Source organism: Plecotus auritus (assembly GCF_963455305.1).
Source record: "Plecotus auritus genome assembly, chromosome: 3".
NCBI lineage: Eukaryota > Metazoa > Chordata > Mammalia > Chiroptera > Vespertilionidae > Plecotus > Plecotus auritus.
This window is the reverse complement of record NC_137772.1, coordinates 212,271,897-212,286,287: the sequence shown is the minus strand read 5'-3', so window position 1 is coordinate 212,286,287 and position 14,391 is coordinate 212,271,897. Positions and strand designations below refer to the sequence as shown.

General features: G+C 42.7%; 1 protein-coding gene across 3 annotated transcripts in view; it reads right to left on the bottom strand.

The window, feature by feature from the left end:
* The window catches only part of MYBPC1 (myosin binding protein C1), a gene marked incomplete at its 3' end in the record, with an annotated part of 97,663 nt that overhangs the window by 72,018 nt on the left and 11,254 nt on the right, over positions 1–14,391 (bottom strand). For all 3 annotated transcript variants that reach the window (XM_080660723.1, XM_080660722.1, XM_080660724.1), the window contains exons 2-3: positions 5,475–5,516; positions 1,280–1,321 (exon numbers count right to left, since the gene is read on the bottom strand). In XM_080660723.1, coding sequence (XP_080516849.1) covers positions 1,280–1,321; positions 5,475–5,516 — 84 coding nt within the window. The remainder of the gene's footprint in view (positions 1–1,279; positions 1,322–5,474; positions 5,517–14,391) is intronic.

Genomic DNA, 14,391 nt, shown 5'->3' with positions numbered 1-14,391 from the left:
TTGGAAACAGAGGTGTATGCCATCAGCTTTGTAGAGAATAATGTTACAATAACTTCAGCCAGATGTCCAAACATCCTTGAACCCATCTCAGGGAAGGAGTTCTAGGAGTTTGCATTGTCTGCATTCCATAAGCAAATAACCTTCAGACCGTCTCATGTAGCCAGGATTAGTATTCAGGTTACTATCCACAGGAGCCACTGAAGGTCAAGGACAAAGTGAGTGTACTAACAACATTATGTGTTCATTTATGAGCGCATAAGTTCAAGTTAGCTGAAGAAAAGTTGTCCAATATACTGAAAGAAAGAAAAAGGTATTTTACTCATGTATAGAAGACAATAGTATTGTAAGAACTGGGTAATGAAATATAACATAGTAAGAACGAAAGTACTTAACATTTGTGGAGTGGTGTCCAGAAAAAAAGAAAAAGGTCTTATTGTAGTCAGGAAATAATTGGTTATTCCAAAATTTAAACTATGTCATTCATTACACAAATAAGTATGAATGTATAAGTCATGATACAAACATATAAAGCAGAATTGTCAAATCTGCCTCTGTGAAAACTGTTTTTAGTAGAAAACTAAATACTCCTTAGCTTAAGACAGATGGTCAGAAGTGACAATGACTTCCTCCATAGGGACACAAAGGAATTTGTATTTCATGGATCCATTTAATAAAGATTATATATTGTTTAAAACTAGACTATCTACATATAAAGTAAAAACAATAATTTTGCAGAAATAAATGAGTTTTCAAATCAGTAAGGAGCAATGTGATGTTTACTTAAGGTTGTCTTATCTATCTATACGTCATTATATAAATCTACATGAATACATAGTGTTACAAAATGAGATGCTGGCCTTCAAAATTACCAGTGAAACCTGGAATAGTTTAGCACAGTGACATGAAAACATTCAAGTCAAGAAAAACTGGGCAATCCAGATGACTTTCCAAGAAGACCAGACACCTCTTTTCCTTCATATGCACACTGGAAATTAGAAACTACCAATTAATTTGCTGGCATCTCAACAAGTGCTTGTCATACATACTTTTTATCATTGCTGTTTTTCTTTTAGAAATGTGTGTAATAAAAATGGATCAAAGCACCATTTGCCATTATACTGACTGGGTTGTACGGATAAGATGAAAACAAGGAACACATAACCAGGCTGATGAAAGATAATGCAGAGAAATTCCATGGAGCCCCTCTGGCAACCCTTACTGACTTCTTTCTGCTTCTGATTTTATTGAATTCAGCCCCATTCTCCCTCCCTTCACTCACCTTTTGCTGGTGCAGTTCCGGCTTCCTTCTCTTTATTTGGTTCTGTGTGGAAAGTATAAGCACATTTTTAAAAACTTATTTATTTATATGTTTTATTTATTTGTTTGTGTTTGTTAATCCTCACCAGAGGATATTTTTCCATTGATCTTTTAGAGAGAGTGGAAGAAAGAGGGAAATCCAGAGAGAAACATTGTTGTGAAAGCAACCAAGGTACGTGCCATTAACTGGAATCAAACCTGGGACCCTTTGGTCCTCAAGCTGATGCTCTATCCACTGAGTCAAATCAGGTAGGACAATAAACATACTTTTAAAGTGTCTTAAGGAAAGTATTTTATTGCGTGATGGGCAATGGGGAGGGTGGAGGGGGTTAAATGAAAACAGACAGATCATAAATGATACTAAATATTCACTTATTATGCTGTACAGGAATGGTGAATTTGGGGAGTCTAATGTAGAGTCACATTCAACTGTTTATAAAGGCAATTAATCTGATCAATTCTGGAAAAAGTGTATGTAGATACATACAATACAGATTTTGTTAAAATACATTCAGCTCTGGGTTCATGTTAGAACATGTTGGCATGGAAGTGAATATAAAACGTGGGTCATGCTCCAGTGGTCAATTGGTTAACGCATGGTGCTTATAAAATGTGGGTCAATTCCTTGTAGATCCCAACAAGAGACTTACTGACTTTTTAAGGATGTTTGATCCATGTAGTGGTTCTAATAGCTTTTATTTCTAAATACTATTACACTATCATGATTCTACTAGAGGCCCAATGCATGAAATTTGTGCACTTGGGGGAGTGGGGTCCCTGAGCCCGGCCTGTGCCCTCTGGCAGTCCGGGACCCCTCACTCTCTACCACCCGCCTGCTTGCTGCTCCTTACCGCTTGGGCTCGCTGATCCTTAGAGCTGCCGCAGAGGCAGGACAGGCTCCCACCACTGCCACTGCGCTCGCCAGCCATGAGCCCAGCTTCTGGCTGAGCGGCGCTCCCCCTGTGAGAGCACACTGACCACCAGGGGGCAGCTCCTGCGTTGAACATCTGCCCCCTGGTGGTCAGTGCACATCATAGCGACCAGTCATTCTGGTCATTCCATCGTAAGGTTGCTTAGGCTTTTATTATATAGACTAGAGGCCTGGTGCACAAAATTTGTGCACGGGGGGTGGGGGGCAGTGTCCCTCAGCCTGGCCTGCACCCTCTCCAATCTGGGACATCCCTCTCACAATCTGGGACTGCTGGCTCCTAACCACTCGCCTGCCTGACTGCCTGATTGCCCCTAACCGCTTCTGCCTGCCAGCTTGATCGCCCCCAACTGCCCTCCCCTGCTGGCTTGAAGATCCCCAACTGCCCTCCCCTGCCAGCCTAGTTGCCCCTAACTGCCCTCCCCTGCCATCCTGGTTGCACCCAACTGCCCTCCCCTGCAGGCCTGGTTACCCCCAGCTGCCCTCCCCACAGACCTGGTCACCCCTAACTGCCTTCCCCTACAGGCCTGGTCACACCCAACTGCTCTCTCCTACTGGCCTGGTCACCCCCAACTGCCCTCCCCTGCAGACCTGATGGTCCCCAGCTGCCCTCCCTGCAGACCTGGTCACCCCTAACTGCCTTCCCCTACAGGCCTGGTCGCCCCAACTGCCCTCCCCTGCTGGCCTGGTCACACCAAACTGCCCTCTCCTGCAGGCCTGGTTGCCCCCAACTGCCCTCCCCTGCCAGCCCAATTGCCCCCAACTGCCCTCCCCTGCAGGCCTGGTTGCCCCCAACTGCCCTCCCCTGCCGACCTGATCACCCACAACTTCCCTCCCCTGCTGGCCATCTTGTGGCGGCCATCTTGTGGTGGCAATTTTATGGCAGCTATCTTGTGATGATGTCATGTGTGACGCCACCTAGGCTTTTATTATATAGGATAATATAACATAGCCAGGGTATAAAATCTATAATTGTACAATAGTTTCAAATAAAATAATTTGGGACAAATATTAATCTTCTGGATTGAGTTCAGTGCCAAGAGTACAATATGATAGCAGGAAAATCATATTTTATGAGTTGAGACCATCTACTTTGCATTTCTCTCTGTTCAAAACCACATTAGTTTAGATACCTTCAAATGGTGTCTGACTTGTGGTACATGTAAGAAAGGAATTCTTTCAAGCAAGAACTCTTTTTTTATTGAATATAGATCTGGATCTTAGTTAACTAACAAAGGCACTTTGAGCAGAGTTTCGTAGGAGACTTGTTTGAGCAATAGGAAGTCAGTATTGTGCAATGACTATGAAATATGGCATAATAAGGGAAACTTTATAGTGGCCCAGTGACAGCTACCGATCTGAAAAACAGAGGGAAAGGTTATGTCTGTAACGGCCTGTAGGTCCTCAATGTACACAATGTTGGCAAAGATAACTCTGTATATGCAAGAAGAAAACATATCAAAGGAGAAGTTCCTAAGAAGAATGTCAAACATTTATACTGGTTGAAAGAAAACTAAACTTGATTTCACCCATTTAAACTCATGGCACTGAGTCTGTTTCATTCATTTTTACATGTAGCAATACTCTTCTATACTACTGAAGGGTTTGGGGCATGTGGTCTGGTATTCTTAGCTGGACAAAGGGGCTTCTGTGAGCAGTTAGATTTCTCAAACTGTCTTCCAGAAAATGCTCTCCAGGGTGGAAGAACTTCATAATCCCCTTACACATTTAATCGCAAAAAGATCACTAGCAACTGAGGTCTTATTCAATTCCTGCTTTCGACTAGGCTGGTCTCGTCTACAGGTCCTCCCACGCTTGTCTTCACACCACATTCTCAGCTCAAGTAACCTGCATTAAATCACATACTGCCTTGTGAAGTTCTTAAGAGTTTTGCTTCATGTTTCAACATATTGGTTGTAATTTATTGAATTGTTCTCTGGTCTGTGTTTTATTTTGTATGTGGCGTTAAGCACACTGAATACACAGAAATGTTTTCTAAGAGTTCTCCACTGCATCCAGTTCAGTTTGCTTGTACCCAGTTATCAATAAGAATCTGGTAGAGAGCCCTGTATCCTTTTGAAGGGTTAAGGCAGAGTTACGCACATGGTGAATACCCTATGAATAATTCTTTTTCGCAAAATGTTCAATTACCATTTAAGTTCAATATTACTTTGTGTACAGCATAGTGGTTAGACAATCATATACTTTACAAAGTGTTCCCTCTAATATTTCCACTACCTACCTGACACCACACATAGTTATCAGAATATTCTTGACTAGTCCCTGTGCTGTACTTTACATTCCCACGATTATTTGGTAACTATCTATCTGTACCACTCAATCCCTTCACCTTTTTCATCCAGGCCTCTGACAACCATCAGTCTATTCTCTGTATCTACAGTCTGTGTGAATAATTCTTTAATGAATGCCAGTTTCTCATCCTGTTCAAGGAGGAAGAGATGCGGGAAGGCACTTTGATGTCTTCATAGGAAAAAGCACATTGCTTCCATCTTGAGGGTCATTTGCATGGTAGTCAAATGATTCTGGAAATCCATGCTGGGAGTTTAACATTCCACTCAGGCCTGTCATATTATCAGTCCTATTCTCTTCCTTGGATCTATGTAGGTATAAAAGCTGGCTTCACCTGGTGTTACTGGGCACTGCCTCTACCGGCCAAGTTCACTGGAACTCTTTACTCCTTGTTTTTTTGTTGCCACCTGGTGGACAACAGGATACTAAGAACTGGAGAAATTGGTTCTGATGTTGAGACTCAGGCCACCAAACTCGCTGAGGAGTTTCTGGAGGTGCTTGATGGTGGCAGAGTCCAAGTTGCCAAGGGGCTGCTGATCTTCCAGAACCGCGATGGGATCTGCTCTCCACTCTCACAAGAGGGATGTGCGTTTTGTTTGCTCTGAGCTTATGTGAAAAAGCCCTGCAAAGCCTTTACCCCCTCGGAGGCCCAGCCTCCATAACATCAGCACAACTACAATTTTGGCATAACTCGAAGGGTTTTACAAGTATATGACGTGTCATCTAAATTAGATCAACATGAGAGCGTTATATAGACACAATGTACCGTTGTTATTATTATAAACCCATGACAACTGTGGTCATCCACTTTCTCCATAGGATTTATAGTAAAGCTCCCAGCTTCACTGAAGGCCAAATCATGCCGGGAGAGACATTCTGGATTTGCAGCCCAAATGGGTAAGGTAGTATCTTTACTTACCTTCCGGGGGTGGGGCTGGGGCTGGGGCTGGCACTTCATTTTCTAGAAATGAAAAGAGTAATGTACGTGTTAGGTTCTTGTAACACAGAGCTACTTTTCATAGCCCCTGGCTGCACTAAAGTCTAGGCCGTCATCTCACTGGTACTGACAGGAGGGATGAAGCAGGTAAAACATCAACCTGTGGCATCAAGAGGCCCAAGACACGATGCCGTTTGGTGTATGGTGTGGGGTGAGCATCTAAATGGTATTGGATGGCCCAGCCAGCATGGCTCAGTGGTTGAGCGTCAACCCATGAACCAGGAGGTCACAGTTCGATTCCTGGTCAGGGCACATGCCCGCTTGCAGGCTCTATCCCCAGTGGGGGTGTGCAGGAGGCAGCTGATCAATGATTCTCTCTCATCATTGATGTTTCTATCTCTCCCTCTCTCTTCCTCCCTGAGCTCAATAAAAATAAAAAAATAATATTTTTTATAAAAAAATAAATGTTATTGTATAGATTTCCAGGAGGTGGCAGAGACTAGTGATGGATAGAGCACAGGTAAAATAGGGATCCAGGTGGCAGGGTCATATGCCCAGAGTAGATTTTCACCTACACTTATCCAATGGTTTTAGAGCTCTGGTTTTGAGGTTTTATACTTGGCTTTAGAGATCCAGAATTATAGAGCAGTCTGGCAGTAAAGTCTGTTAAAGAAACTTCTGTTAAATAACATTCTATGCCCAAGTCCCCAAAGGCACACCCCGTGACCAAAGGGCATAGAATTTCCCCTGCTGAGTCCCGGCGGATGCCCAGGATTGGGGATTAGTGACCTGCGCGTGAGGACCAGCTGCTCCTCCTCTGGCCCAGGAAGACGCAGTTAACGAAGGCGATCTCTTTTGCAATTATTTTCTTCTTGACAATTAAATATCAAAGCAAAGTTTTTATATTATAGGCACTTTGTGGGATCCCGGGACTTTTATCTTTGTCTGGCTCTAGGATTTTCCACATTTTTTCCACAAGTGGCTCTTTCCAAGCCAAGAGGACAATACCTCACAACCAGCGGTGTGGCCCAAGAGTCATTTCTCTGTGCAGGCCAAGCGCCCTGTTTCAGTCTGGGCAGACAGGAGTGGGCACCGAAGAAGGGCTAGATGTCATGGCAACAGAAAACAAGAAAGGAGAGATGCAGGGCTGCCAGGATGTAGCAACGTCTTCTTCCATCACTGATTTTTTTTTTTTGTGCCGGGTATAAACTCCAATCGAAATTTAAAAATGATTTTCATTCAGATGATCATATAAATATATTACTATTTAGTAATAAGGTAGGGAAAAAATAACTAAATGGAAAAAAACACACATATAGCCCTAGCCGGTTTGGTTCGGTGGATAGAGCATCGGCTTACGGACTAAAACATCCCCAGTTCGATTCCGGTCAAGGGCGCGTGCTTTGGTTGCAGGCTCCTCCTTGGCCCGGGCCCTGGTCGGGGTGGGTGCAGGAGGCAACCAATCTCTGTGTTTCTGTCACATCAGTGTTTCCCTCTGTCTTTCCCTCTCTCTTCCACTCTCTCTAAAAATCAAACAAACAAAAAAACCACACATATAACCTTTCAGATTGGCAGACGATAACATGACAGGATGTAATGTGGCTTAAAGATATAGTGAAAGACACGTGTCCCATAGATGGTATCTTTCTTCGCCACATCATGGAAACGATCTTTGGTGCCATGGGCAACCAGAAGACAAAGCCCAGGGTCAAAGCATTTTATTTTCAGAGTTCTGAGTGCAGAGGTGAAAATCTAATGTTGAGCTCTCAGCTTTGGATGAGCTGATTCAGCACATGGATATCAGAATACTGAGAGCGAGAAGCCCATTTCTTTGACATGCTATCTCTGTTGCCCATTGCCTGAGGACCTCTTCCTGGCGCTCTCTGCAAACAAGTTTCTCCTCCCTCCAGTCTCTTTAAAAAAAAAAATATATATATATATATATATATATATATATATATATATTATATATAATATATAATATACATATTATATATATAATATATATAATATAATTAAATATATATATATTTTATTTCAGAGAAGGAGAGGGAAAGATAGAAACATCAATGATGAGAGAGAATCATTAATCAGTTGCCTCCTGCACGCCCCCTACTGGGGATCGAGCCCACAATCTGGGCATACACCCTTACTGGGAATCTAAACATGACCTCGTGGTTCATGGGTCAATGCTCAACCACTGAGCCACACCAACTGGGCTCCCTTCAGTCTCTTTTCCCCACAGCTGCAGGGATTACTTAGGCCAAACTGGGTTTCATCCTGTTATTCTACACGAGAGGGTCCTGTTACCTATTTGGTTAGGTCTAGGGCTCTAGGCCCTTGAGGTTAACATTCAAAGCCACTGTCAGCGTCCACTTCCTCCCTCTCCCTCCGGGCGGCCCTCTGTTCCTAGCTGGTGTCTCTCTTCACCTTCTGACCTTTCTGCCACTGAGAAAAGTGATGATCTTCTTCCCAACAGACATTTTGTGTTTTTCTCTGTGTGGGATTGTGTCAGACAGACTTAGGTTTTTGAATCCTGACTCTACACCCTATTAGTTGTGTGACCTGGGCAATTCCTTAATCTCTATCAGCTTGGTGTCCCCATCTGTGAAATAAGAATAATAAGATAAATGACCTCCAAGGGTGCTAATCCTATGTAAAATGCTCAGCAATGTTCCTGGCATGTAGATAGGGCTCTATAGTTTACAGCAATAACTATTACCACTATTGTCTGAGAGTAATCTTGACCTATCTTTTTGACATTTCTCGTAAGACACTCGGAGCTAATTATTCCATTCTGTTCCTCTCCCTTATTTTCTTGGAATTCTGGGCCACATCATAACACATCCTTCATTCATTACTTATCTTTCATTAATCTTCAGTTGTCTTTGTATATTTATGTTTCTTTTCCCTCACAACAAAATCAGAACAGGGATCTTTCATTTTTTTCTTTTCTCCCTGGTACCTCATTTTACTGCCGAAAACACATTAAGTGTGCAGTGAATTGATTAAAAAACAAAAAACTTGAGGGTTTCTTTGGTGATTGCACATAAACTATCAAATTGGTTGTACTTTCTCAGCATCTATGTAAACAAAGGCCTATTTTATAAGGGAAGCTGTGGTTACTTAAAATCCTGTTTTGGAAGTAAGGCCAAGGGTGAATTCTAATCAAATAAATAACAGCAAACAGTCTTGCACACTGAAACTGTAAATGTGCCCTGAATATGAGTTCTCCACTTCCATTGTGTCTGAACACCCCAAATCAGAACAAAATGAGAATTTAAAGGGCTTAATTCAACTTCCGAGAAATCCACGTAGCATGCGTCATTACCGGATAGTCAGAACAACAGAGACATAGGATATAAATGCTCCTACATTTTTAGAAAGGTTGCAGGAAGGAAAAACAGAAAAATGCAGCTTACCTGGCAGGTAGGCAGAGGTAGAACTTCTCCTTCTTAAAACCATAGAAACTCCATTATTTTACAGCCAGTGAAGGAATAAATAAAGCACAACCACTTTTTGGCACCCACCACACGTAGGACCTAGTGTATATTAATTCTTATCATCCTTACAGCTCTGTGACGTCAGTGCTGTAATTACCCCCATTTTGCAGATAGGAACTGAGGCCCTGCGAAGTCTCACAGCTCCTGAAGGGTGGCCCGGGTCTGCCTGACTCAGAACCTGGGCTCCGCAGGTTCCCCTCTCAGATGCTCATACTTGTGGAGCAGAAGTAAACGGGTGGCCTTTTCAGAGATATTACTGCATTTCCCCCACCGAACTGACGGGTCTTAACCCATTGTGCTCCAGAAGCATCTGCAGACGCAAGCAGATGTGGACCTTCCCCACATGCCACGCGAGTCTATTAAAAAAAAATGTTTTCCCTAAGTGGCAGCTCTGACCAACTTTAAAATTATTTTTCGTGAGAATTTTCAGCCGAAAATATTCAAGCACACCTGAATTGTGAGTAATATATTTATTTTTATAATATTCATTGCAAATGGATTTTTTAAAATTAAATTCAAAATATCGTGGCGTGTGGGGATGGTTTCCGTTTTGGACGCGTGGCCCGTGGATAGCCTCAGGTGGATGTTGCCTTGTCTATAGGAATAGAGCGTGCCTTAATTTCCTCTCCTATGCAATGGAAATAATAGCAGAATTTATCTCAAGGGTTGAGTTATCAGCCATGAGTGAGTTCCTGCAGGGGCAGGAAACATGGTACACCCTGTATATGTTTCACCCCTTCTTGGTTATCATCATCATTATCAGAATTTTACTCTAACACACGTTGTCTTTCCACACATGTCACCTCCCAGGGATTGGCCTTATTTCGAGGTCTGTGGGCTGTGTCATGTTCTAGAACACGTCTGAACTTGGGGTGGGAGGTGAGGAAGCATCTGGGAACTAAACAGAGGACTCTCACTCTCCTACTATAAAATGGTAAGAACTGATTTTGATGACATTTACATGCATGACACAGAGTGTGCACAATGTAGATAACTCTATCAATCAATCCTGGTGGGACAGAAAAGATAAGAAAATGAACTCTCGATAGTTTTCAGTGCACGTGAAACAAAGAAGACCAGCTGTCTTAAACCGGGAGAGATGGGGAACCAGGAGTAGCGAAGGTCAAGTGGCACATGACTTAGATGGAACACAAACCATTGCAGGTAAGTCTCGGGGCCCAAAACTCTCTTACTTTCATTCACACCTGTGTCTCTGACTTTGCCCATAGCTTTGCCCACTCCTCTAATAATCATTTGCATGTTCCCAAAATTCATTGGCTGCCTCTATAACAATGATTCATTCACAGCAATTTCCACAGGATCCCACTGAATAGGGCTTATAGGGGGAGGCACCCATGCAACTGGACTTCCCTGAGCTCCCATATGAATTTAATAAGAACGGCGGCACTTATACTAGTAGATGAGGCTAAGATGAGATGCCAGTGTTTAAGAAGCTCACAGGTAAATGAACTGCCCTTTCTACCAATTTACTCACTGAACCGAATATTTTGAGGTAACTTGCCCTCTCAAAATATTCGAAACTCACCACCTCCAGGCCCCTCTAGTGCCTTTGAAACTGCAGTGTGCAGACAGATCATCTACAGGGATTTGGTCAAGTGCAGATTCTGACTCTGGCTTCAAGATTCTGCATTTCTAACAGGCTCCCAGGTGATGCTGATGCTACCGGTGCCTGACACACATTTAGAGAGACAAGGCTCAGACTATGCCCTGAATTTCACCACGTCCCCTCCATTTCAAATGCCATCGAGAATGCGAAGGGTTTACAGTAGGTGGAGAGCTTTCTTCTCTCTTTGATCACAAGCTTCTTGAGGACAAGGCCTGTCTCCTCCTCCTTGTCAAAGTCTGCACAGCAGCTGCTCCATAAATATAGTTGACTGGCAGCCTGTTCCTACCCGCACAAAAGGCCCTTCCCCTCACTGCCAGGAAATGAAGAACTGGCCCCTGGCACTCTAAGGGCAGCTTTCTTCGTCTGTCTTACCCACAGGGAACACTATGTCTCCCATTGGTGACCCTCCCGCTGGCTGTATGCTCACAAGCATTCACCCAACCCCATCATTTATATTTCTTCTTACTGTCAACACCTCTTCCATTTCTTAACAAGGGCAGGAGAGCAATTAGGACTAGGGTTTTGGCCGTCAATGACAGTATACCCCTTGCCTTTCTAAGGAATCCCCCCTTTCAAAATCTGGGCTGCATTTCTTAGCAAAAAGCCCCCCAGACAAGCATGGACAAGCATGCCATCTCCGCTGTCAACTAGTTTAGCCTTGTTGTGACTATCGGAAGGCACCTGGCCTTGGGAAGCTCTTGAGATTTAGAGCAAATGGGTATTTATTCCGGGGAGGTTCTACTACATCTCTGCTTTTTCAAAAGCCAAAGGGCAAATTCCATGCAACTTTTCTGCCAGGTGAGGAAAGGTGGCTCTTTGCCTCCCTCCCGTCATCCCATTGTCTCCATTAGAAAGCAGACCAACAGGATGGACTAAAAAAGCAGGGATATATAAATTGCTGTTTTTATTTTTTTAATATATCTTTTTATTGATTTCAGAGAGAGGAAGGGAGAGGGAGAGAGAGATAGAAACATCAATGATGAGAGAGGAACATCAATGATCGGTTGCCTCCTGCATGCCCCACACTGGGGATTGAGCCTGCAACCTGGGCATGTGCCCTGACCAGGAATTGAACTGTGACCTCCTGGTTCATAGGTCAAAGCTCAACCACTGAGCCACGCCAGCCGGGCTATTATTGCTGTTTTTAAACTTTCCTTTTCTTTTTTTTTTTTTCAACAAAAAGAAGAAACCAAATACTCTAAAAAGTTAAGCCCAAGGAAATATTTTAATGGACAATGTGAAAATGAATTGGATTCTGAACCAGCAAGTCAGGCAAGCTCCTTCCCCTTTTGGCAAGCGCGACTGCTCTTTGATCCTGTCTGGGTCACAGATATAGACTTTCCCTCTGCAACACTGAAATGCTTTCAAAGGGCTCGAGCTATTTATGGTGGATTTTTCCTATGACCACCTACTGTAAAAAGCACAGGTATGCCACCAATGGCAGGCCCGCACAGCGAGTGCCAGGGCATTCTAATTGATGGGCACTGGTGGCAGCTATTAAATAGACAGCCCACATGTGGCCTTCGTGCTGCTGCTGAAAAGCTAGGAACCCAGTAACTCCATTACTGGCCTCCAGTGCAGTCCGTTTCTGCTTCCAGTGATCAAGGGACCCATGGTCAGTAAACTAAGGGGGGAAATTTGAAGTCTTAAGAGGCACTGAGTTGCCTCTACATATGTATGTGTCTCTACACCAAAATGACGTAAACAACCCAGCTCTCCTCTTCCCATGGGCTCACTGGCTCAAATAATACATTGCCTGACCCACTTAAAAATATTTTATGGGACCTCATACACAATTTAATTTAGCTTTTTGAAACCATGAAGGGCACAATTACATCATATAATATGCTATGTTGGCATAGAAAAGACAGGAAGGCCCTAGCTGGTTTGGCTCAGTGGATAGAGCATCGGCCTGCGGACTGAAAGGTCCCGGGTTCGATTCCGGTCAAGGGCATGTACCTTGGTTGCGGGCACATCCCCAGTGGGGGGTGTGCAGGAGGCAGCTGATCGATGTTTCTCTCTCATCGATGTTTCTAACTCCCTATCACTCTTCCTTCCTCTCTGTGAAAAGTCAATAAAATGTATTTTTTTTAAAAAAAGAAAAGACAGGAAGAACCTATAACAACAGTCATTACCCTTGAGTGGCAGGATTCTAGGTCTTTTTGTGGTTTTCTTTTTGTCACATTTTTTGGATAAAATAAACATGCTAAGGCCATCCTTTGGTAACTTGGGGTGCAGGCAAATATTGTATGTTATCCCTAATTATTATTTCTTATTCTTATAGTGAAATTCTCAGTTTGAAATAAAATATGTGAATGCCTTATGTATTGCAAACATTATGATGAATAAGGCTCTGTCTGGCCACTCCCGTTTTGTCACTTTTGGTAGTACAGAAAATTGTCTTTTTTTTTTAGAGTAAATATGTCATAAACACTGGCAGGTGCATCCCCTGCTGATAGTGGGGCCTGCACTCTGTACAAGTAGCAGTCTGGACTACAGATGCCTTGACAACAGAACAGCGGTAAATGCTTTAATATAAAATACTGTTCAGCCCAGCTGGCATGGTTTAGTGATTTGAGTGTTGACCTGTAAACCAGGAGATCACGGTTCGATTCCCGGTCAGGGCACATGCCTGGGTTGCAGGAATCCCTAGTGTATGGGGTGTGCAGGAGGCAGCTGATCAATGATTCTCTCTCATCATTGATGTTTCTATCTCTCTTCCCCTCTCCCTTCCTCTCTGAAATCAATAAGAAATATATTTAAAAAAAATAAAATATTGTTCATGGGGGTGGCCATCACTCTTAGAAAAGTTTTGATTATGTAAATCGTGTCACCAAAACAATCAGCAAACGCAAATGACAATACATTTCTACTGGCTTATGCATCAGTGATATAGATTTTGGGCATAAATTATTGTTTAATCTAATGTTTTTATAGTTTTGTGCTTAATTTGTTTCCTGTTCTATTTATTCTACATTTTACACCTTGACATTTAAGGGAATTACACATTTTTTAGAGGCAATTCTATATTGATTTATAACAGTGATTCTATAAGTATAGTCTGGCATCCCCAAGAGCCCCCAAGACCCCTTTGGGGAGTCCATGAGGTCAAAACTATTTTTTAAAATAACAATAAGACATTATTTGCCCTTTGTACTCACAATCTCACAAATATGCAGTAACCTTTCTATAGAATATATGTGTGAAGACATGATGCTCTGACAGCTAATATAAGTTGTGCTATGTATTCTTGTGTTGTAAAATTTTTATCAATTTAAATTCCTAGTACAGTAAATATTGATATAATGAGCAAAATAAATGCTTTTTCATTTCCTTATTAGTTATCTATAATAATAAAAGCATAATATGCTAATTAGACCCAATGTCCTTCCCAATGAAGCTGGGGCTGCGAGGGAAGCCTGGGTCCTGGGTGCCAGAGGGAAGCCGGTGCCACAACTGGAGGAAGGAAGGCCTACTCTCGCAGAATTTCATGTATCAGACCTCTAGTCTACATATATACATATATATACACATATACATATATATATATATACACACATATACATATATATATATATATATATATATATATATATATATATAGGATTGACCTCTATATATATGAAAGTCTAATATGTTAAGTGTCTTTCACTCCATCTGATGGGTCACTATGAGGTGCACTGACCACCAGGGGGCAGACGCTCAGTGCAGGAGTTGCCAAGCTGAAGTGATTTGGCAGTGGTGGTTCTTGGGTGACGAACCCTGAAAC